Source organism: Anguilla rostrata, chromosome 4 (assembly GCF_018555375.3).
Source record: "Anguilla rostrata isolate EN2019 chromosome 4, ASM1855537v3, whole genome shotgun sequence".
Taxonomy (NCBI): Eukaryota; Metazoa; Chordata; class Actinopteri; order Anguilliformes; family Anguillidae; genus Anguilla; species Anguilla rostrata.
In genome coordinates, this window is record NC_057936.1 from 34,714,988 (window position 1) to 34,740,452 (window position 25,465).

Consider the following 25,465-nt stretch of genomic DNA (forward strand, 5'->3'; position numbering starts at 1 on the left):
ATAGGTCATCCTAGATATTGTGGCATTTTTGGTTGAAATTTCCTTATTTAATAGAAATTCAGTTGAATTACAACCCTGCATTTCGCATTCTTCCATCTCATGCAGTGCACTATAGCATGACATGCACAGATGCTTGTCAGAATCCCATTTAATGGGAATTCAGTATAAATTCAACCCTTTGCATACACGGTGCATTCTCCTATCAGATGGAATACATTATTCAACATTATTGTTTTTTTTGGTATTCAGTGAAAGAATCCTATGTAAAAAGTAATCTCACTTATTGTCAATTTTTTATTTCTATTAGTAGGTTTTAGCCTATGTCTGCTTATGGTGAGGTAAAAGGTTTATGCTTCTGTTTGCATAAGACATGGTAAATGCAGCCTGTGCAAATAACCCCCACAATTTTTCTTTAAGTCCCATTAAATCTCGTGGAAAGTTTCCACCCTTGAACAATCCCAAAATTTTTACAACCCAAATTATTATAACCAACCTTTACCACTAATTATTATTATTATTATTCAGTGATATTGCTCATGAATTACCAAATCAATTGGTTACATGCTGGTGAACTCTGCACACCATTCTGGTAGTGTTAATTGTGTGCTTTATTTAATATTGATCTGATTGTGCTGGGTGATGTTTGAAAAATCTTTTTAAAATAGTTTTTTCCTTGTCTATTTCAGGCCTTCACTAGGCAAGCTTTTCAAATGGATGATCTAATTGGAATATAGGATTGATTGTGGTTCACCATGGCTAAATCCCTTCTCTCTACCAAGAACAGGTAAGCTGCATTTACCATAAATATTCTGTATTTTGCACACGCATTCACCTCCTGTGTTCATTCAGTCCTCCATACTTTCTGATCTGGGAAGTTCCAATTTGTTATAGGCGGCCCCTGTGGTTGCAGCCTTACTTTGCTAGCTATGGATGTTTTGCCATAAATGGCCTTTTTGTGAATATTGGTACCAGGACAGGTGAATGGAACCCTCTGAGTTTCAACAGTTGCATAGAAATAACTTTCAAGGTTAAACATGGAGTTGAATATCTTGTCAGTAGATTTTAAACTCTTTTCAACTTTTAAATTTTTCAGTGTGACATGGGCCAGTAGATACTCTGTACTCGGGACTGTTGTTAGTGATGCAGATTAGGGCTACAACGCGAACAGATAATTTACAAAAAATCAGTTTCAGTTTAGACAGTAATTAATCATATGGTGACAAATTAAGGTCCTAAAAGTTTCACCGAAAGCACCCATCAATGAACAAGCACTGCTGCTGATTTGAGTTGGGGAAATGATTTGAATGGCGCAGGTGTTTCAGATAAATGGGTTCCTTTCTGAGTGCGGTTATTTGTTTGAATAGGGTTTTTTAAATTCTGGGATGGCTGGGCATGTCATCAATTGACTTTCCTTATGAAGTAAATGAAAAGAAATGGGGGACTATAGCTAATGGTTCTTAGAGTATTATTCAGAACCTTCATTGTGTCAGTGAGCTGTTCAGTGTTTTCTCAAAATAATGGATTTAAAATTTTCATTTTTACAACGGATTATTCAAGAAAATATAGTGATCACGAACAAAATGATCAATAGCTGCAATCGTAATGCAAATTTGGCAAAACAGATATTGAGAGTGCCTATATAGTGGCAATTTTTATTTTAAATGAAAGCCTTTTGGAAATGAATGATTAAATCTGAAGCCGTCGTTGATGTGGGTTGTGACCTGGCTGTTCATGTATGCAGGATGTTTTGTGCATTCCTTTAGTAGGGTTTGATTAATCTATCTCTTTTGGAAAAAGCCTTTGATAATTAATGCAGCCTGCAGCAATGTTTATTTCTTGGGTTGCTGATTATGGGTCCAACTGGATGTTTGGTATGCAGAATATGCACTGTATTGCTGATTAAGGTCTAACACAAAATATTTCACTACAGAGTTAGGTTTTTTATATAAAAAGAAAAAATACACACTGAAGCAATTGGACAGTGAGGTTCTATGGAAATTTGTCTCTGAAAGTTCTACAGAAACTTATGGTTATAATATAAGATGCTTTGTGTACAATTAAATATGCATGGACTACATATAAATATTATCTCAAATGGATCCCATGGAAAATGTATTTATTAGATTTCTGTAACTTCATTAGTGTCAAGTCCCTCATTTTTATTTTACCCTGTTCAAACCGGAAATTCCACTTATTTCTCATATAAGCATGCGATATGTAGGTTTGTCGCAGTCAGTACACAATAAAATTATTCAAAATGTTTGTGTCTTTGTCGGAATGCTAGAGTGACGTACCTCCCTGCTGCACCTCATGTCCTCAGGATATGCATTCCTCGTTTTTTTCAGTAGCCAGTTTTAAGAGTATCATCAGTCTTGACTGAAAGTTCCATGCCATTTCGGATCATTCCAGAAGAGGGTGACATTTCCTAACATTGGTATCGTCTGGGAAATGTATCTAGTCTACTGTATTCTCAAAAGTTAACTGTGAACTCTTACGTAGCCAGCAAGTCGCGGCGTCGGTGTTTTTCGAACATAAACTATTTTATTATATAGTGGATGCCATATGACTAATGCTACAAGACATAGAATTGTGCATTAACGTAGCTAGCACCAAACTAACAGTAGTTGCTCCTGGCTAGGCGTATTCAGCTGAGCTAATTTATGATATCGGTTATAGCTAATGTTGGGTGGTGAAAGTCGGGTCCTCAGTATAATTGGCAAGCTGTTATTTAGTGAGCCAAATTTGCTCTCCAGACGCAATCTCCGTTAGATCTACAACCATTTGTCTTGCTGGTTGTCCGCTATTTAAAATTCTATTTTAGATCTAGAAATGTATCTGCTTCAAAAAAGAGAAGGGATTTGAAATTATTCTCGACTTTTGTCATAGACTAATTTTAATCCGTTAAGGTTAACATCACATAAAACAAGGTATGCAAGTTTCTGTGACTGTTACTCGTGATTGCGAAGACGCTGGTGTACACGTTATCTCAAAGCTGGTTGCGAAGTGATTTGAGATTCACGAACGAGCTTTGCTTTGTCCTCGGGTGGCGCGCACAGTTTTTCAGTTGCGCGAGTGGAGGGGGGTTTCCTCTGGCTGTTTATTAGAAATTTGTGTGAAGCACTCCCCTCCCCCATCAACTGCCCCCTCCCCTCAGGGCACCGCGAACGCGCACGCGCGCGGAATCGGGTGGGAATGGCTGTTGTCTTATCGGGGGGTTGGGCCGCTAGGAGCGAAGGGAGAGTTAAAGAGTTTTTAATGTCCGCCATGTTGGCCATGGCGTATTGAACCAGAGAGAGAGAGCGGAGCGACTGAAAAAGGAGACCGAGAGAGAGCGACCAAGATCCGGGCCTTCCCGGCTCCGTTCGCATCGCCATTTATATATTTTTGTAACCAATCGAACGATAGACTCCTGGGGACCGCAACCGATTCATCCATGAGAACTATAATTGAGACTGTTGTGAATTTTAGGGGATCGGATAGATTTATGCTGCATCTTTAATTATAAAAATGAGTAAATTGTCGTTTCGGGCACGGGCGCTGGACGCTACCAAGCCGCTGCCCGTCTTCCGCTGCGAGGACTTACCAGATCTGCACGAATATGCCTCTATTAATCGGGCCGTGCCACAGATGCCGACTGGGATGGAGAAGGAGGAGGAATCGGTACGTTTTAGGGTTCCAAAACCTACATTTAACTATATGACCGTATTTTCATGCTATGAGAGGCGCCCCTATCTTTGCTGCGCAAGTTTGCACAAAATGGCCGCCATTTTTCTCTTTCAGGAAAGACGGTAAAGCGCTATGTATTCTTCATGCAACATCGAATTAAATTACATTTACGTAAATATTGTGGTGCATTGGTTCAAAATTGGGCAAAGGAGTTTGGTTGTAACGGGTCGTTTTATCAGAAATTGATTTACAAAGCACAAAGGAATCACGTGACAATGCTTCAATCCGCCATTTTGTTGACTTTCTTTTTGCTTTGGGATGGGCCTTGTGTTGGTGCAGTTATAATGCTTGACTGATAGGGGACGCCAGTGAGCTGGATGACTGCGGTTACTGGCACATTGAATAGAACAGAACGTGACAGCAAGCCAATGCGAACCAGTTTACTTATGAAGCTGAGTTGCAATTACGTGAAACTCTTTTTCCGTACGGAATGTTGTTATTGTTCAGTTGCATAGCCAGTTGTACGATCTTCCGTACAATGATGCATAATGCCATGTAGTCACAAATGTCAAAACTCTAAGCTGGGTTTGCAAATGCTAGTTCGCTGAATAGCTATTTTCTGAGTAGCTCACTCACAACCGAGTTTTCGGAATTGCTCGAATGAAGCGTGCGTTAATGCTAATTACAAAAGGGGTGTGTTGGCAATCTTAGCAAGTTAACCAGTTAGCCTCGTATTAGTAAAGATATGGCACATTTGTTGTATCCGAGCAACTAGCCGCCTAACTATAGGCGCCACGACCGTGATAGCAAATGCATGCTCTGTTTTGTCCAAGTGAGTTGCCTTGTTAGCAATAGCAGGACATGTCTCTTAAAACAGCGTCCTTGATATTGATTCACGGCGTCTAGGTAGCAGTTGCAGACTGAGACAAAGTTTAGGTGGTTTAGGTGCACTGCTATAAAACTAGGTACATTGCTACGTTTTCCACTCGCCTGCTTGTGATATAGCGAAATTGATATTAGCGTTACTTCAGAAGTCCTGCGTGAATACCGAGATAGCTAGCTGCATCGAGGCTGGTTTTAGATCCACACTATGTTGCATGTTTATCGCTTAAGTAGGCGCGACGCAAACAACTCCCAGACCCAGTTTTCGAAGTTATGTATTGAAAACAAACATCAGCTAATAGTTTATGGTTTCGAATATTTCAGGAATCAAGTGTTGAATGGTAGTTTAAGAACCACATGTAGAGGTTTAACGCAATACCGGTGTTGCGATAGCAGCTCAAATCGGTGTACCAAATCCCGGTTTGGCATGAATAGTTTACTGTTCATGCCAAGCATGATATCAGTTTAATGGAAATCCCTTTATTACTGTCATTAGGTGTGTGTTGAACATTGAGAGACGCACTGTCAAGACATGGTTGGTTTCTCTCTCTCACGTTATCTTGACACATTTCAGGCTTTACCTGTGCGCATGAGAGCGAGGTGGAGAGTGATCGAGCAAATAATGCCTGTGTCATCCTCTTGTGTAAAGAATGCACTTGCTTACTCACGCTTCTAAGTGCCTTGAAGATGAGAGTAGTATTGCATGCTTTTGGCGACTCAAAATCGTTGACTTTCTAAGAGTCAACTTGTTTGCTGTGTATGATATTAAATGCATAACCTCAGCTCATTCAGTAGTTTACAAAGTGTATTTCAGGTTATAAGGGCAGGTGTAGTTTAATTCGTGTGCCTGTCATCTTACTGTGAATTTTGGTGATTAGTGAAAACATCAAGCAAAAGTGCATTCGGATGCTTTCTGTCATTAGTTGTATCAGTGGGTTCCATTATTAGCAAAATGAACTGCTGTTTCTGACACACTGGAAAGAATGAAGTGATTGATGAAATTCCCTTGCCTTCTTAATGGTTGTTTATCCTGTCTTAGCTATATCTACATGGTTTTCCACTGTAAATTCAAGTAATCATCATATCTATTCATTCTTTCAATGTTTTGGCATAAATGTTTGCGCTAGTTCAGAGTAAGTATGCATGGGTGTAGTTTTGATGCCCTTCTGGTAAGCATGTCGCTTTTGTTCTAATTTCAGTGTTTGGTTGGTTAAGTATTCCATTCTCTATGTTGATTGTGTATTACCAAACTGCATGTGAATATTTAAATTCACAGTTAAGGATGTTTGTACTTAACTATGAAATTTAAGTGACCTGTATGCTCCATATTTCTGTGGGCATGGGGGGCCTTGGGGGCAGAAAGGTTGAGAACCACTGGACTGGAAGATCTAGCCCTTAAATTGTTGGAGGCATTTTGCATTTGGTTAGATTTAAGCACGAGATGTCCTTCTAAAAGATGAGCCCTTCTACTGCCATTCTGCCCACAATTGTGCGAGAAGGGCCTTACTCCTGGGAATACAAAGATAGGTGGTTGCCTTTCAGAATTGGTTTTTATTTCCAGAGCACGAGAGGGGAAAAAGATGGTTCAAAAACCAGACTTTGTACTCCTAGAGGACAGAGCCTGTGCATGTCATCCCTGGTAAATGTTGTGTTTTGGGAACTTTGAGCCATGAAATGCCTAGGTTTGCAGTGTTTTTGTGAGGACCCTTTTCCTGTGGGATCTCTCATCTCATGAAAGGTGTTTTGTTCTGAAAATTGACCACTTGTTGCTGGTTTCTCATTTTCTCAACCATTCTGGAACTAAGGGCTTGGAGTGTGATCTCAGATTGGACCCTCCACTTGGCTTTTTATCAGAACAGTCTGGTGCTGAGTGTTTTTGTTTCTCAGTTGGTTCTATGTGTGTTGGATAGCACCCCACCCACTCCTTCATCCTTATTCTGTTAGCCTTGGCCTAGGGCAAGCCTTTTCTGTGAATGGTGAGATGTTCAGGGATTTGGCATTTAAATGTCACATTGTCAGCTTTCTAAATACATTGCTTTTAAAATAAATTTTTATTTTTTGGCAGGAACGAGCCAAACAGTTACCCATTGTCTGTTTTGTGTGTGGGATATATAGGGATGCTGCAGTAAATCAACATTTAATATCCATAATAACTGTCCTGTTCACCCATATGTGACGTTGCATCAGAAAATGAGTTATTTGTGAGCTTGTGGTTTTGACTTGGTATCAGCTCACATGGTATCTTGTCAGTAGGGATGCCCCCCCCCCCCCCAAAACCCTGTTCTAAATGGGAACCAGTTATAAATTTGTGAAACCCAGAGTGTTGATAAGGTTCGATGTTACTGGTTCTGCTATTGGCACTGGAGAAATTAGGGAGTGAGATTTCCATAGCGCCAAATTTTGAGGAATTTATAGAAACATTGTGAGCATGATCTTGCTGCCTTTTCTCTCGCTAGGTTTACACCTTGTATTAACATTGTATTTCTTCTTACTCTGGTGAGATATCAGGTTACCGTTGGCATAAATGCGATTGCTCTCCCACCCTCATTAAATGACCAAATGTCCACCGCGTTCATGGAACAACCCACACTGTCTGCAGGTGACACTCAAACGGTCTCAAGTGTGGTTATTTTACCTGAGTCGATGACGATGCTTGTTCCCACGAGTGTAATAATAAAACCCTTGCTAGTAAGGGAGGCAACATGAGCAATTTATCCAAGCGTCTGTCGAACAAATGTAATATGGTAAATCTGGAGAAATGCAGTTTTCTGCAGCCAGGTTCCTGCCAACTCCCTTCATGCTGACAGCTAGCTGCTGGGAGTGAGTGTACAGTGCATGCTGCCTGGGTACTGCCGGGATGGAAGTGGCTCTGTTATTCATTTGGCTCTGTGTAATAATACTGCGCAGAACCTAGATCCCTGTCAATGCACAAACATGCTTCTAGTAAGCTCCGTAAAGGCTCAGTGTGCTTTGCAGTGGGAGATTACATCCCTTGTACTGCACATACTCTCTTGAGCATGGCTAGTTCTGAAGCTTGATGACAAAATGTCACGTAGTTGTACAGTTCTTTCAAAGGAGTTTCGTAAGTCTCAAAGGAAGAAAGTGACTACAGAGCATTTAAGCAATGGAGTGTAAATTATTTAATGCCATCATGGGCAGCCTGGAAGATTTTAGACTCAAGGAAGTGGATTTGCTGTTGGTGAGTCATCTCACAGTTAAGACCACCGAATCAGCCACAGCCCTTGGTACACATCAAGTACACTGAACTTGGTTTGATCATTGCTAGGCATTTGTATCAGCAGTTGTGTTTATGAAGACCAATCACACCACCCCATATTTGATATGAGCAGGATTAGCTTGGTGTGGTTGAACTTGTCACTCCTGTTTATAACTGAAATGTGTATAGGAGCTGTATTAAGAGTACAAGCTCTGCACATTCCTTATTGACAATGTTTACTGTACAATCCTTGGTGGTCCCGTGTAACTACTGATCCTGTGCTTATCATTATAGGTCACAAGTCTTTGGATTCAGATCCTCCTTATTTGGCAGATGATTTTTTTTAAATTAATGGCTCCAGTGACTATTTAGTAGTGCATCACCTGAGTCAGAAGCTATGGCTGCCTAGCAACATCTTGTTGAATAATGGAAGGTTATACATTTAGCTATGTAAAATAAGTTCAGTAAGCCATTGGCCATTAGGTGCAAGTGTTTTTAGAAAGGTTTGACCACTACTGCAGGCACCTATTTCAGCATTTTTCATTGGATATTCATTCTGTGGTGTGAATTAATATAGTGGGTACCACACCAATGCACCAAGGGGTAAGTCCGGGTCAGTGCAACACACTTTTGGACAGCATTTAAAATAAGAACCATTTCTATATAGGCTAACCTATAGTAATGTAGATAGGGCAAGTCAGAGTCATGTAGTCACGCTCTTGCTCAAATGTTAGCTTCCCTTAATAATGGTCCTAGACGAGTGTAATATCAGTCCTAGGGGTTTCTTATAAGACCAATAAGTATGCGAGATCTCATTCAAATCTGTGATGATGCGGTCCAAAATTGTGTTGAATTGACCTGGTCATGCCCCAAGCTCTGTCAAAGCCCCTTGGACTGCATCTCCCCTTAGACGCCCATTTGCTGATAATAAGCACCGTGCTTATAACACAGCCTAAAAATGAATAGCAAATAAGTGACATTTGTTATGAGGAAGATGTGAATAGACTTTGGTTTTTTGACACTGCACTAGTTACTTGGTTTTTATTTTTTAAGATTAGCTTCTCATTTGAAGGGATGTCAAAGGGACAGTATCCCTCTGTTCTAGGCAAACCTAACTCCATAGCTGTTTTTGAAGAATAATTGTCGGGGTAACACTGGTTAACTAGGGGCTGGACATTGTATATTATTTCTCCTTTTGCCATTACATTGTTGAGACCTAATTGAACATAAGCTGAGCTCAGCACAAGGTTTGCCTTCGTTATCTGAGCCATAGCTATTGATGACAGAACTCATTCAAGCTGTAGCTTAACGTGTGTTATATTGTGTGATATATTTAAGCGCTACAAAAACAGACATGCGGGTGGTGGGGCGTGTCAACTGAACTGCACAAAACCCACGTTTCTTTACTTGTAAAACCCACATTCCCCACCATGACACCCTGTGAAGGCAGTCAGTTTTATTTTGGTCTGTGAAGTGCTGATTTTCTGAGGCATGCTTACCAATACTAATGACTCTAAGAAATGTTGTGACGATGGCAAAATGGAATACAACCCTGTGTTTGTCATGATTTAAATTTTGGTGTCACAATTTGCTATCTGAGATGGCTGCAAATGTCTTGGCAGGGAATGCTGAGCATTGTTTTTAGCCCTTTTGCCCATGTTTGCAAATCTTTTATCGGTCACACATGAAGTGCCTGCATTTTCATCAGATATGCCCTCAACACCGGTCAGTCAGATTGCATGTTTTTACTTTGCATGCAGCTGAAGCAGAATTTCTAAATGTGTATTAAGGTACGATATGAGGTACGCAAACATGTGGGACTAGAATTTGCAATTCATTTGGAATGTTTCACTTTGAAAGTGCTGTCAAAAAAGTTCATTCCATTTAAATCCTTTATTGGAATGGTTATTTTATTTTGATATAATTTGTATCCTCAGTGGCCGAACATAGTGCATCTCAAAATCTACTTTTTACACATTAATTTGTGTTCCAATAAAAAAAACTTTTTTGCCATAATATACCAACTCAAAATGCATCTCATTTATTATTTTATGACGCTTGTAACAGAAGTGGAATGAAACGGTGTGATTAGCTGGATGCAGTAAGCTAAAAATAATGTTTTGCTGTTCTGAGCAAAATGTAGCCTATATTTGCCATTTTAAAAACCCTAGGAGCGATTTGTGTTCATGTTGAGCAGACTAGCTAGAGCCTGACACCTCATTTTTGAATTAATTAAAATTAAGCACCTTCTCTTTGGATCTCACAATGCTACTGACAGCTGTGTAAATATGACCAATAAACAAAAATATCAGGCACGAAAGGTGTTCTTCCATCGATAGCTTTGTTTTTGTCTGGCAGAAAAGCACCTGAAATGCCAAGCTCTTCCCATCTCTATACTGCAGCCCTGCCATGTCCAACATAAGCCTGTCCGTTGTCCCCAAAAATGCCTTTTTGAATAGCCTTTTCCAAAAAATGTAATTTTGAAAATATATCATTGAAAGCCAGCACCATCAGCCAGTGTTCACGCGTACCTGGATTGTTATGTGTGAGGGCTCTTGGCACTGAGAGGGTGATGCACATGTGGATGAAGGGGAGAAGAGGCGAACATGCCTGGCTGTTCAGATGCAGGTGCTGCCTCCTCGTGTCTGCTGGATGCGGAGTTGGCAAGTGGGCCCTCAGATTGCTGTATTTTTTTTTGTGATGTTTTAGCTTAATTCTGCAAGCTGCAGTCTCTGTTGAATCTTTGTATGAAATGCATGAAATGAAGTACTTTCCATGTTTTTGCATCTTCAGGAGTGGTAAGACAATGCAATCAGCATTTTTGGCAATTATGCTGCCGCTTTAGTGCTTGACTCATTCCTACGCCAGTGACTACAGAGGAAGAAACTACTGTAGCAATGAGATTACATGGGAATGGCGAGGAGCCAGTTGAGCAGGCAAGTTCTGAGAGCACACACAAATATTCTGCTGTTGTATATTTTCAATAGCTGCTATCTTTTCCATTTGAATCGTGAAATTAATTCAAGCAGCCCTAGTCCATTACGTCTCATCCTCTGCCCAAATGTTGGTGTTTAAATTTCTACGACCAGAATGAACTTATCCGAGTTTTGCCGCCTTGACCGTGACATCAAATTCCTTTTACCTCTTAGGAGTCGGGTGGATTCGCCTCGGGCGAAGTCCACATTCCCAACACAGGCAGTCCTTAGAGAGGCAACTCTCAACTCGCAGCACATTTCTCCTGTTAGTCGATTTACTTTCACTTTCACACCTGTAGGAAATGGCTATTACACATTTTCTAGTAGATGTGAGGGTGCCTTTGGACTTTGACTGTTGACGGAACAGTCAAGTGGTTTTGTCATTAACGAAATTGAGCAGTTTTCTTGCGAAAGTAATATAGTTGAGTACAATTTCTCAGGGGAAATTATCACTGTTGGTGCATTTCCAAGACAATTTAAAAGATTAGCTGATCATTAGCATGACATGTCATGGGTTAACTGATTTAGATTAATCATTTACATGGTTTTAATTGTGTTGGCTAAACCTGCTTATGTGTTTGCCCAGCTGTTCAGGTTTTTTTTTTGTTCAATTAAATTTCTTTGGGATTCTTTGCATGTTTTGGTCTTCATTTTGTGGAAGTGAAGAGGCGCTTGCTTATTGGAATTCAAGAACTCGACCCGAGGAAGTGGTTGTGATGGAGTGGAATTAATGTAAACGAAGACCTCTCTTCTCTGCACTAACTGCTAGTGCAGTGTTTTGCCCTTGAGGACTAACATTGGTTTCACTTAAATGAGCCTTTCACGTTAATTTCTGAGGTTCAGTTAATCATTTGGTGGGCTTAAATATTATATGGTAAAGCTTTTAATTATCCATATAGCATGCTTACATTGCTTTGAACTGTGACAACTGGAATTCTGATTGAATATAGGTTTACTTGAGACCTTTATATTTTCCCAACCTATTCTCTTGAGTACAGTAGTTACAAGTGAAAGATAAGAAATTAATCAGAATCTTTCATTGCAGTTCAATTCAAAATAATTCTTTTGAAAATGTATTTTTGTCTGGACCACAGCAGCAGGGCCAGCCCTGTAAACACGAATGTCTGTGACTGAGTGATGAAGTTACACCGTTGGTTGGCCGGATGAAGTCGGCCACAATTTCGCACACCCATACACGGTCCAGCCATATACTAGGTTTTGACTTGGTCTTGTTTGGCACCTTTTTGAAAAGATGCAAACGCCAGTCTGGTGCAGTTGAATGGGTCTAGCTGAAATTATTCTGTCGATTTCAGCTAGGCATGTTCCCATCCATAGATCGGCATCGGGGTCTCGATACCACCATTGAGTATACCACCAAGTATCATATAAACTATGGCAAGCCCGATCTTAATCCGATCCTCTGACACCACAGCACTTAAATGTGTATATTCTCACCTGTAGCAAAGCTTCGTTTCTGTACTTTCTCACTTTGCCTGCACTCAGTTTACGCCAGTTGTCGTAAATCTGGAGCGAGCACTGTCCATTCACCACCATGGCTTCCCTGAATGAGACCATGATATGATTTGCGGTCTGCTATGATGTCTGCCGTGTGTTCACTTTTACGAAGCTACCGGTATGACTCCTTGCAGTACTGCATGGTTTTGAATTACCATATTCAATGCAATGGGGTTTTTACTTTCATCCAATGAATATTAAAAATTGCATGTTGCAACAGTATGAAAGAATTTGGAGCATGAACTTAAGGTGAATTGTCTGTTTTGAATAAAACTTGTGCCATTTTGTTTGAAAAGCAGACCTGATGTTGAAAACAACACGTACTGAGAAGTTTATGGAAATACATGGAGTTGGTGCCAGGATATGATGAAAGGAGAAAAAGACTAAACAAAGCAGATTTTAATCCAGACTGGGTGTTATTGTTGTGCATAAGTGTTGAATAATACATTTTTTTAAAGAGACATGACAAAAAATAACGATATTGGGTTTGCCTGATACTGCATCGTAATGTACTCTGATCGTATCTTCAGACAACAAACCAGGATCGTGGAGTCCCCAATTTCATATTTTCTATTACAGTTGTGTAATATTGACAGGTTAGAAGTGGAATTGTATGTTCAAAATGCTGTTTTTTTTTTTTTTGGTGAAGGATTGAGATCACTTGACTGTGTCGAGTTCCATGTCCCTTTACATTCTATTGGTTAAACATCAGATTGGTTCAAAAAAAGATTTTTACCCCTACAATGATCAGATTTGTCTGAAGATTTTGAATATTTTGGGCTGATTCGAACAATGCTTTCATTAGCCCTGTGCTGAACCTGTTCATTCCATTTTGAGGATCTCGGCTCACACTGAGAATCTTGAATTTTTTTTTCTTCTAAGGGAAGTTGCTGTACAACTGTCTCTGCAGCAAGTCTTTCCGCTCTTTCAAGATACTACATTAAACCACAGGCAGGCCAAGGAAACTATTGATTTTATCAGATTGTCTGGTCTGTCATTTTCGATCGCGTGGGAGGGTTTATGCCACATTAAATGCAGTGTACCACACTACATTAAACAACATGACTGCTTCCCGAATTACCAGATTGTCTAGTCACACCCTGTCACTCATGAATGTCAGAGCAGTGTGCTCTTCTGAACATATGTCTCTTCTGTTAAGATATAGAAATTGATGTAGTTTAAAAATAGTGAAAGTCTGTTCTACATGACCAGAATTTCAGTCACTCAAAACCAAGGATGTTTTCAGTTGCATTTTGAAGCCCTTTAATCGTTTGAAAATGTGACTTTTTGGAATTGGCTATTTTCTGAGAAAAAATCTGAGACTTACCAGGGAGTGTAAACTATCCGAGTCTTTGCACATGAAACTAACTTGAAATATAGGTTTCTGCATCAGAATCGGCAGCTTTGATTTGGCAGATGTAGCCCTTGGCCCACATTGAATATAGTGTTCCTGCTGCCTGTTTTGGATTGTGGAGCGGTACAAACTGTCACGTGGACTAGCAGTGGTTGGCTTTGAGTGATTGCTGTGTTGTGAATGATGTAATGACAGGGAATACCCTTGCAATGCACTTTAGTTTGACTGGGAGCCTTATCAGCTTAGCCAATGACAATCCATTTCATGAGCTGCTTTCAGGTATATGGGCTGAACAAACTAGTCGGAGAACAGTCACAGACAGCTGGCAGCCAGTTGGTGTCTGGCACCTCACTGGGAAGGGCTAATGTAACTGTAACCTGAGTAACCCTGACTGATTAAACACACCCTTTCCCTGGTGGGGAAAATGCCAGAACTTTGTGTCCCCGCCGCTGATTTTCAGCATAAGTCTACTGTTGACACAGCTGAGACTCAAACCTGAGAGTACAGGGCTCGGTACAAGCCAGTGCTTGTGGAGGACACCCGTCCCACCTGTCTCTCTTTTACATTTGATGGCTGTGAACCCAAAAATTGGCCTTCTTTTTTAAAAACACGGAGTGTGAGGTGTGAATACCTGCGTGGTGCAGTGGTGTATTGATTGCGTGTGTATCGGGTGCCTGTGCACGGCGCTAGCTTGCTTGCGTGCTCGCGCTGGGCTTTTTCAGGAGGCCCTCTGTCCTGCGCAGAAGCAGTCCCCTGAGCCACGGGTCCTGCAGGTTGTCCAGGGTTCAGTCAGTGTGTCAGGCTGGGGGCCGGCGGGAGGTGCTCCATTTAAGCTCTGAGTCAGGGCTGCTCTGGCGGATCAGCAGCACAAAGCGCTCTGCGGGAGACCGGGGGAGGGGCGGGGGGGAGCTGTCAGCAGAACATCTCCTACCATCCCCTCATGTGCACCGCGTTACGTAACGGCCAGGGATGACAATGAAGATGAAGCGCTGGCGTAACCGCGGGCGCCGCGCTGGGGAGACGTGTGCGGCCGCACGGCGGGCTGACCCATTTCCCCTCAGAGCGCCAGCACCAAGGCCCGCTAAAGCCTTCCTCTCTGTCTGTCAGAGCCCAGTCCCACTGCTCAACCAAGTCAGACTTATTCCACTTTCTTAAAATTCGGGTCTGTCACACCACGGGTTTTGCTTCGTTAACGATGGCTGTTGGACAGCTACCTCTTAATTTGTTACGCTGGAAATTGTAGCGCTAGCAGTCTTCTCACCTATTGTCACTTTTCCTCAATCGGTGTCTGAAATTAACTTTTTTTCCCCCCACTAACCACTGAGGCAGGTAGATACAAATTGCTGCTAGCTACTCACATTTTTTTTAAAACCTGAAAACCACGTTAAAAACATTATCACAAAGATGGTAATTTAGAATTCCAATAGAAAATTCCAATCTAAGATTAGGGAGGACAAAAACTAGTTTTGGAACGTAGACAGCAGTGTGTGCATGTGAGCTTGACAATAGGTTTCTCGCAAAAAATGTGGTTTGACTGTTAACTTGATCAAACTTAAAGGAAGTTAGTGTTAGTATGTTCGCTTTTGTTGTATAATTCTATGAGGTCGAAGCCAACCGCACTGACCAATAAAATATTTTTTTATTGTTCAAAGTGAACTCTGAAATATGGTCAGCGGCACCAAAAATTTGTCACCCTCAATGAATGGCAAAAGTCCCAGTAGGAGATTAAATTAAATCTTTAAACGCTTTGTGTTTTCTGAATCGTAACTGATGTCTCTTGGCTGCTGTCGATGAGGCCATGTGATCTGAGCCATGCAGTACATTTCCTCCAGGAGCACCAAATTTTTTGAGTACACCTTATGATTATTGTAGGGTTGTAATGCTGTTTTCATGGCTGTCTGTATGTCATAGTTATTCCCTCTACAATAATCATAATGTGTTTTGATAACTGAATCATATCGCGATAAATAGTATGCAGTAATCTGTGTATTTGCCAAAGTATAGCTTGATTTTGTAGCATTGAAGTGTGACCTGTAAAACGGTCGTCAAACATACAAATGATCACTTCTGACATGGCCTCGTACAGCTAAATGAATGTTATACGTACTTAGCGGTGACGAAATGGCTAACTTAATAAAAAATTTAGATGTACTTTGATTCACATCTAATGGCCCGAATCCACTTTCCTATTCATTGGCTTGGTCTTTTTGCATGGGGGCACATAAAACCTCAGATCTGCATTCTTGGCCTTTTTATTAGTACAGCCCACCACAGAGCATCTTGTAAATCTGCCGACTGGTAATAATAACTCTATGGTGCGCAGCAGATTGTTTTCCATCGTGGGCGTGGCCTTCATTGCGGGATGCTTTATGCACCGTCTCTGTGGTAGAGACTTGTGATAGAATAGCGTGGTCAGTGTTCTCATCGCATTGTGGCGCTGTATACAAGGAGCTTAGTCACACCTGTTTCAGTCTTACTCATTTTTAAAAACCTTTGGCGGGTGACAAGGACAGTTTCTCCCACTGCAGCCGACACAACCTGCATTTGGCTGGTGGCACGCGTTTCATTTCAGCCCCTGCTCTAAATCCTTTGAAATTAATAGAATGACTGAAACACTGATTCTTCAATTATGGGCCATGAGCAAAACCTTTTTATTTATTTATTTATTTTTAAGTCTGGTGCTTGATTTGGCACCTTGTTTAAATTATTTGTGATTCCTCGGCTGATGTGGACATCAGTATTCTATGTGCAGTCTTATAAAGAGCAGATTCGTCTGGGTTGTTTGTTGTTGAAGTGGACAGGCCATTGATTATTTGGGCATTGATTTTTTTTTGGGGGGGGGGGGGGGCGGGTGGAAGGGCCTTGTAATCATGGCAATTTCATTAATGCATTACTCTCCTCAAAAGACACTTGGTTGATCGCTCAGTGTTTTTCAATGAAGTGCTATGCACGGTGCCGAAGCTATTTCTTTCTGCTATTAAGGAAGGAAGAAAGCCATGCAGTTCTTGTCTTCCAATTATTTGTAGTATATAATTCATAGTTAAACTGGGAGACTTTAATTTACTGTCAAAACCTAGCTGAGAAAACAACTGTAAAGTCCTTCAAGGCAGGAAATAAAATGTAATTAAATTTGTCCACTTGTGGCTTGGCTGTTACGCAGAATTTCTAGGAGATCTAATTTCACATTAAATTGTTTTAATGCGTGGACTTTGAAAACTATTAGCCAGCACACCCTCATGTTTATTTTAAACCATCTGTCTTTGTGATTTGTTATGCATGGATATAATTAGGGCAGCCAGTTTTTCTCGGGCTGAATTTAATTGTTTTAATGATACTAAATGTGACCCAGTATAGGAGGTTTCAAATGGAACTTTCTGAAGTGCTTCTGCAGTTTTCTTTGTGAAATGATTATTGGTTTTTCACGTTAACTCATTAATGAATGACACCCCCCTCCCCCAGAAGCATCTTCCCTTAAACCGTCCCATTCCAAGGGACTGAAATCCCCACATCCCCCACAAATTTATTTCACAATATCTATTTCCTTTAGGTCACACACAAGGTTTCTACTATGAAAGAGGCAGAATGCATCTTTGTGAACCTATGTGGAGCCCCTGTGTCTTAGATGAACAGTCTTGGCCTTTGGTTTCAGCTCTGCAAGGAGGAAGATGGCACCTGCAGGAAGCCACACTCTGGTCACTATGGCAACCTTTATGGGCATTCTGTCTGCCCCTGTCAAAGTGAAGAGTGTATGCCCTTCTCTGTGGGAAGTTGACTGGGTGTTTTCCCTGGAACACGCTTTGCTAATGAGTTTACACATGCTAGAAGGAAACGCTGAACTTCCTTTTCAAGGGATTGTTTTTACAGTTGCCATTGTTTGACTAACCAGAAGCCATCTGGTTTTTCAGTTATGTATTGGTGTACAACTTCCACAGTCGTATGGACATTTGCTGTATTGAATACCTTCAGAAAGTACTCAGTATGTGTTTTGGGGTACGTGTATGATTATTATGCTTCCTTCTGACGTGATTTTATATGAACTGGTGATTTTTTTTTTTTAATTTGCATTGTTATGTGGGAAAGCAATTGACTGTACCAGGAACCGTAATTAGTTTAGCCAACTGGAATTGCATTTTGGGTTACAGGGTGAAATCTTGAAAATGAAGTACCTGATGGAGACAGTGGTAGTCTTCCGTTTTAGTTCCTCGTGGACTGAATGAAATGCTTAGTGTATTGTCCTTGAAGGGGTTGTTATAATTGCCTCCTGTATGATTAGTTTCTATGCTGGACAAACTTTATCAGAAGAGCAACGTGTGAAAGGAAGTGGGGAAGTGGCGGCATGAGGGTACTTGCTTCTCTACTGCTCGATTTTCTGAGAGGATTGCTGTTTTTAGGAAACGAACAATAGAGCACATTCCACAAATGTTAAACTACTTTACAGCCAGCTGTTCTGCTGGTGTATCTGAGTGAAGTTTGTCTCTAGGCTGCATGAAACGTGCTGATATAGGTAGGTAGTGCTAACGGATGCGGCTTCTCACATCTGGAGATTGTTGGCTGTGTGCTTACTTGCAAAGCTTAATCCACATTTCTTTTTGGTTTGGGGGTAAATGGACAAACCCAACGCCTTCCAGAATACCTGCAATGTGAATAGCTATTTCAGCTATTTCTCTGTACATCTTCAGACAGTAGGCCTAAGTGTAATTTAAAATGCATCAAATGCACAGTACGTTCTGGTGGCATTTGTAACCACCGTTGAAAAGCGTGCATTTGAAGTCTCTATTGGTTTGGGTAATTTGCGCATGGCAGGCTGCATACTGCTTGTGGAACCGTTTTAGAATTAGGCTAGTTCCTGCCAGAAGTGCACTTTGGCATCAGTGTTGACAGTTCGCAATGCAAGGGTTAGTTCCATCCCCGCACTCCACCCCCCTGAACTGATCAGTCTGAAATTATGTAGAAATCTGACCGGATGTATATTGCATATATATCCCAGTGGTAACAACAAAATGCCCAGAGAACTAGCTTTTTAATGTGCTGTCCACAGAGAGTGATATGTGCAGTGGCAAGGGGTCATTTTATTTTGGGGACATTCTTGAGGATGCATCCTGTTTGTATTTGATTACTGCCGTAGTGACAAGTCAAAACACGGGTTGAACGGGTTGAAATGGATTTCTGAAGTGTCAGTGAATCTATAACCCTGTCCTTCAGTGTCAATCAGCCATTTTTCCATATTAAACAATTCCATATTTGGTACGTTTTCACACTGGAATTTTTGTAAAGCCGCGTTTCCACCGCAGGAACTATACCCCGGAACTAGGAACCTTTTGAGGAACTCAGTGCGTTTCCACCGCAGGAACTAGGGTCTAAATTTAGTTCTGGGGGCTTTGTTTTACCCCCCAAAACGTTCCTGCTCGGGGGGTAGTACTTTCCGAAAGTACAGGAACCTTTTGGGTGGAGCTTGCAGCGCTGAACATTTCTGATTGGTCGAGTACTCGCAGCATGTGTGTTGTATTTATTTTCCGCCATTACCCGCCATGTTTGAAAATATGCAGCGGTAAACCAATTTATTTTCATAATAACTTCAAATCAGACTTGTATGTTATGCGGCGCAGTAGCCTAGTTTTGGTTATAGCCTGTCAACGTCTTGGAATTATAACGTGTGCTCTTCTGTTCTTTTCTTGCTTTAGTATTCGTTTTATAAAATGCTAAGCATTCGTGCTGGGACAGCATATTACGTAGGCTACCAAAACATTCAAACGGATTAATTCGGTTGCTGAATATTTTCTTCCGGATTTTCTTTGTTAGCCCGTTGTAATTGACTCAAAAAGTTTGATACAGTTATGTGTCTTATGCGGTAGTTCTGCATAATTAACATTGGTGATACAGTACAAGCAAACTGGAAATCACCATCCGCACTTTTTATCCGGGTAAAATAACAGGTTCATTCTAGTAATCTTCCCTTTAGCTTTTTCAGACTGCCGTAATTTTACTCAATTTTACTGCCATTTTTCAATTCCACGAAAAGACCAGGAAGACTATGGACTAATTTATGGTGCATGTTTCGCATCTGGAGGGCACACTTCGCTGCTCGGCTAGCAGTAACTTCGAAGGAAAGCAAACGGTGGCTGTACCACTACTAATTTACATTTTCACGCAAGTCCGAGTTTTCGTTCTATTCTTGTCATTTTGCCATTAGCCTATATGGAATTGACGACGAGGAAGTAATCAAACAGCAAATTGTTTACAACGTGTGCATGTTTTCTGCTGTTGTTGCCGGTTAAATGTGAATGCATTCTGTCGCTTCGGATGTCAAGACATGAAAGCGAATGTTCGCATAAAAACATAATGTGTTTGAGAGGATATATGAAAATAAATAAATACAAAAGTAACCATATAGTCATTGTTGGTAACCCGTTGTATAAGTGGAATAAACCCCTCCGGGCTGTCCCGGTTATTAGAAAATAATGTAGGCTACTTCGGTGGTAGTATGGGGTTACGAAAGAAATCATATGACAGATGGACCGACGACAACGTTGCTTTTTCATACGTCAGTGGGCTAATTTGCCTAATATTCGCGGTACTTTAGACCCCGGTGGAAACGCAGACAACCATTGGCTGAAGGAACCTTTTAGTTCCTGGTAAAGTAGTTCCTGGGACTGAAAGTTCCGGGTAATTTTGGTGGAAACGCGGCTTAATATCCATTCAGTGTTTGGGTTCTGTAATTGCTCCTTTATTTGCTGTTTTTCATTGGTGCTTTTGGGTACAACAGTCCTGCCAGGAATTCATATATGGTGAAGCACGCCCAGGAACATGCATGTAGAATGTGTAAGAGCAAGCACCTATTATAGCTATTTAAGCTGTTACAGCATAGGGGTGTCACGGTATGGGATTTCCATGGTATGATAACCTCGCCCAAAAATATTACGGTTTTATGGTATCACGGTATTATGCGGCCATTAACAGAACATACAGACAGGAGGGGGGAATTGAAAGAAAAGTGTATTCTAACATCCGTGTCGGGTAACACACAGGGCTGTGATGAGTACTCTTGTAATATCAGTTAGGTCCTCTTACACTTGCTTACACTTGTGAGGTTTTGTGAGCATTGGGACCTACAAAATAAATCATCTGCAAGCAAAAGGTGCTCATCAGCTTTTTTGTGGGACACATTTTATTGGACTGCAGCAAGTCAAGTGCAGTTTTCAAACAAGTGTACCAATAAATCTGGCAATACACGGTGCATACAGTTAGCTTAATAGCTGTTTATCTGGTGATTAGCTTAATGCTAACAAAAATAATGGAAAACCCAATAGATGCAAATTAGCACGCAAGTGCGATCGGTTTTACAGTACTCAAAATGACAATTTATGGCAAATGCACAGTTTGCAATAATGTTCCACAAAAAAACAAAAAGGGCACCTGTTATCCAGGCAGGGAAAGAAGTAAAGCATAGGCCTATATGTGGCCGCTTAATAGACGGAAATGTATTTTAATAGTTTATTTTTGTGTGTTTATATACGAATGTCAATGGTGCGGTAACTGTTCGGTCATGCACTGTGACCTTAAAGAATGACGCTCTGAGCTATACAAAAGACGCCTGAAGAGGTCCCTGGTTGTTTTGCGATAACAGAAGCAACAGAAATCACACTTTTTAGTTCATCTTCAGTGAGAGGTGAAGAAGCTGGCCAGCAGCATCCTGAATCATTACACTGGTGGTCTAGCATTAGCATGTCTTGCAGTCATCTGAAACGCAAGCGTTTTGTCCTTCAGAGACACTAGGAGTGGCCTTGCTTCTTTAAAATGCGTGCTTGGGAACAAACGCATAACTTCACTCCGAGGGCTGCTTTGCCCCCCCCCCCCCCAACCCGAAGGCTGTGTTTTAGGACAGACATGGTCAGATTGCAGGGCGAGTGAGTGTGCTGCTGAACCGCGTGGGTGAACACTGGCTGTGTTCCTCGGAACCCTCTTGTTGTGGCCTGACATGGACCTGCCATGTTTTCCGCTGGGCCCGAAGCCAGGGGCGCGCAGTCCGCTAGCTCACGCCGCGGTTTGCCTCCTGCCTCTCGGCCTGTCACAGCTCACTGTTCCTCAGCGGGGCCTGCTGGGAATTAGTCATACGGTTAGCGTGAATCTCTGTGCTAATTAGCACGGGCGAGTACATCATAATTAAGCGTGGCCTTGGTGAAACCCTTTGGCGGGTCAGATGAATGGGTCTTTTCCTTTATTTGGAGTGTGGTCTGTGGGGACATAGGTGTCATTGGGGGGAGCTTTTTGCTGGGGGGTCTAGCAGTAGACCGATTATGATACCGTGCGCCTTTAGTCATGTCATGCCATGTCCTGTGCAAACACTGTTGTTATAGCAGGAATTGTTTGGTGTACTAGCAGTGCAAATCTTTCTAAGCTGCAAATGTGTTATTTTATGTTAGCTGCATATTGCACGGGTAATTTAGGTATGTTGTAGTATTGTTGGCAGATCCTTTTACCGTGTCTGAGTAGTTCCTTTATTTGTCCTTCAATTTGTTTTCTTTTGAATGCAAGGTTATAACTATGCGGTTGTAGTAATCTGTCACTTATGTTTAGTAGTACATGCCAAATGAAACTTGATTTGTTCTCGTAAGCCTTAAATCAAATGTTTTGAAAATGATGTCATGCTTGGCATGATTTGGCATCATAGAGTAATTCCAATCATGTTTCACCAACATCTAAAAGACATTGTGGACCAGATTTAGCATCGAGTGTGTCATTTGAAGGAAATACTGAAGCTGCTGCGCAAACACTACTTCAAAAAAAATTCAAGTGTGCTGGATTGACGGGAATAAGTACCGCAGACAGGCACGTGTTCACACGAATGGTGAATGTAGTTAGATTTTTGTGTGAGACTGGACCTTGTCCTCCGCTCTATCGTGAGGAATTAATGATTCTCATGTTTAGGTTCACCATCTTAAAATGCGCGGAGCGTCTACAAATACAAACACCCAGAGCAATGCATTTCAGTTGCCAAAATCAATTAGTCCGTTCTTGGGAATGGAATATTACTGGGGTGAATTTAAATTGGTAACTTTCAAATGGGAAATTCAATTAAATCTAGTGATTAGGGCCACTGCTATTTTCTTTTAAAAGGGCAATTCCCTTTTCAGAATGGCACCTCTTGTAATCATCTTGTAACACCCTTTGCTTTAAATGGATTGTTGATTTTATGGACAAAATAAATATGCAAGATAACAACACAAGGAGTAGGTTATTGTTTGACATGGCAACTATTATGGTGTTTTAATTTGCCATTGGATCACACTGATCAATGATTCAATGCACTGTTAGTTGTTGACATGGGGAAACCTCACTCTTTTTTTGTAATGTTTTTTTAGTCTGTTCCTTTTTTACTGCCCAGTAATGTGGTTAGATGTTTGGTATTTGGTTTTTAAATGGTTACTCTTGTTGTGGCTTGTATTTTTCATTAAATTTTAATGTTTAAAATCAGTGCAAATATTTGCCTTTCCATGTGTGCTTCCATATCTGAAGATGTTTGAAAATTGTTTAAATTAGGGCTGCCCAACTCTGTTCCTGGAGATCTGCCAACCTGTTGGTTTTTACTCCAGCCCAAACAAAGCACGTCGTTCAATAACTAGAGTTCTCATTGAGCTGCTAATTAGTGGAATCAGGTGTTCCAAAACAGGGTTGAAATGAACATCATACCGGATGGTAGATCTTAGGAACAGGTCTGTCTTGGTTTAAATGAAATGTATCCACCAACAGCTAGCGCATCAGCGTTTGTCTGAAAACTGAGGGAGTCATGCACCACAACTCGCATACTCAAAAATGCATGCTTCCCAGTGAGTTTAACCATGTCGTTCAGTCATGTGATTTATTTGAAACTTAAATATGCTGGTGTCTTGCCTATTTATATTTCAGTTAGAAGCAGATACTGTATGACGTTCACAAGAATAGAGCTCTGGTAGTGTGACTTCAGTTGATAGCAGTCTACTTTATACTCGTGAAGAATAATTTGGTATACATGTTCAATTTCCAAATGAGCCATGTGGCTGAGTGGCTTCTAAGTGATGGGAAATATATCATTATCGGTCAGGGTTGTGCCCAGCTCCACACACTCCACAATTTCATGGTAAATCTAATAACTAATTATGAAACTGTCTTTGATGAAATGTCTTAAAAACTTCATCCAGTGACTCTTCCCCAAATTCTCCTCCTTATCTGCCCCTTTGTATTGAGCTGTTCTCCGCTTTGGTTGTGTTGACCACTTTCAGACTCCAAACAAGATACGATTTATTACGGTCATTAAAAACTCCCCCAGCGAGACTCATTCAGTAAGAAGTCCAATACTAAAACGAGCGATTAGTTAATGATTTTAAAATTCGCCTGGGCACAGATTTTTCGAAAACATTAAAATTGAGCAGCTGCCGCTTATCAAGCTGGCAGCCAGTCCGAATGATATTTAGGTGTAGGAATGGTAGGAATATAGCATAAAAGGAGTAGGTGTATTTTCCTGTGCTCTTTTACATGCAGCAACCTATTTGTTTTTAACAGTGCCAAGGTTTCACACCGAACAGACTCCCAGGGTTCGTTCTTCCATGTAGGCTATTTTATATCCGTACGCCTTGTGTGATGAGTGCTTTCACTTATACTAAGTGTAATCGATTTCTTTTGGAATTGCCTTTTTGCTTTTGAAAATGTACGTTTTCAGGTCCGGAAACGCATCATTTTTCAATTCTGGAAATTTGGGGTGTACGCAGACAGCATTTTGAGCATCAATCAGTGCGTTTGGCAGAAAGGTCTGCATACCTGTTTTCTTCACAGCCTCTGCTACGTCCCATGAGTTTTCTTCTTTAGAATATTCCAAACTCTGTGCAGAAAAATATTGTGATGTAAAGCTGTCAATTTATAGCATTTGAGTACTTTGTAAGAGTAGTCTTGGCTTGGGGAAAGGGTATGTGATTCACAGGATGGTTAAAAAATGTTCAGGGTGTATTTGCGTGTGTAGATGCTGAATAAGGCTTGGATCCGCGCTTTAATTCCATCCTTTCCCCCATGTGGCCTCACTGTGGGCAGCATGGCTGAAGTCGCCGCCCCTACAGTGGTCTTCGGGAAAGCGGAGCAGGCCCAGCGGGGGGGGCGGGGGGTGGCGGGTTGTTCGGGATCACTCTGTCTGCCAGCACTACCCTGCTGATACCTGAGCCTGAGGGCTTGCTGCTGTCCGACTGTGCTCCACTCACCACCTCTCACTGGCCCGGCCTGGCACGGTGGTGCTTTTTATAGCCCCGGGGTAAAATTGCACAACCCCGCACGCTTTTGTGCGCTTTTCACCCCAGGATTAATAGTTCTGTAGAAATGACTTTAGTCCATCAGCTTACTCGCTGTCACTCAAGAGGATTGGCTTGCACTTTGGTTTAGAGCGTTCAAAAGGTCATATTACCTACGAGAGACTGGGAAAATTTTTATCTTTTTTGTATTGAAAAGAAATTGGCGGTTGTGGGAAATTAAAACATTCCGCTCTAGCTGTCTGATTGTGGGTCTGGGACAGATTCTGTATTTTTGTTTAGTTTATTTTCCAACCTGCTGTAGCTCACTTTCACGCACTGGAACTTGGCTAAGTGTTGCATGCAGAGAGATGGCTGAATGAATGTCAGTAGTATTGGTTGTTTGTCATGTTTGAAATGGAGCCCTGGTGTTGTATGCTGTCAGTGTGTGCAAGCCATTTTGTGTGGTCACCTGTTTTTTCTTAGTCATCATGCCGTCTTTGTGGTTGTCCCTTTAGAATTTTTCTGAGAATCCGTTTGCATAATGACGTGTAATGTGAAGTAGAAGCAGCACTACCCGGACATCCAGTACAGATTTGCAACCTTTATT

At 41.3% G+C, this 25,465-nt stretch overlaps 1 protein-coding gene across 2 annotated transcripts in view; it reads left to right on the forward strand.

Annotated features, from left to right (window-relative positions):
* LOC135253276 (enhancer of polycomb homolog 1-like) overlaps positions 1-25,465 on the forward strand; it is a 62,155-nt gene that overhangs the window by 13,157 nt on the left and 23,533 nt on the right. The window contains exon 2 of one of the 2 annotated variants that reach the window (XM_064332367.1): positions 687-784. Coding sequence is in view for 1 of the 2 variants with exons in the window: in XM_064332366.1 (XP_064188436.1) it covers positions 3,508-3,660 (153 nt within the window). In the remaining variant the exon portion in view is untranslated. Of the gene's footprint in view, positions 1-686; positions 785-3,123; positions 3,661-25,465 lie in introns of those variants that run through there. The other variant, XM_064332366.1, reaches the window with a different exon arrangement.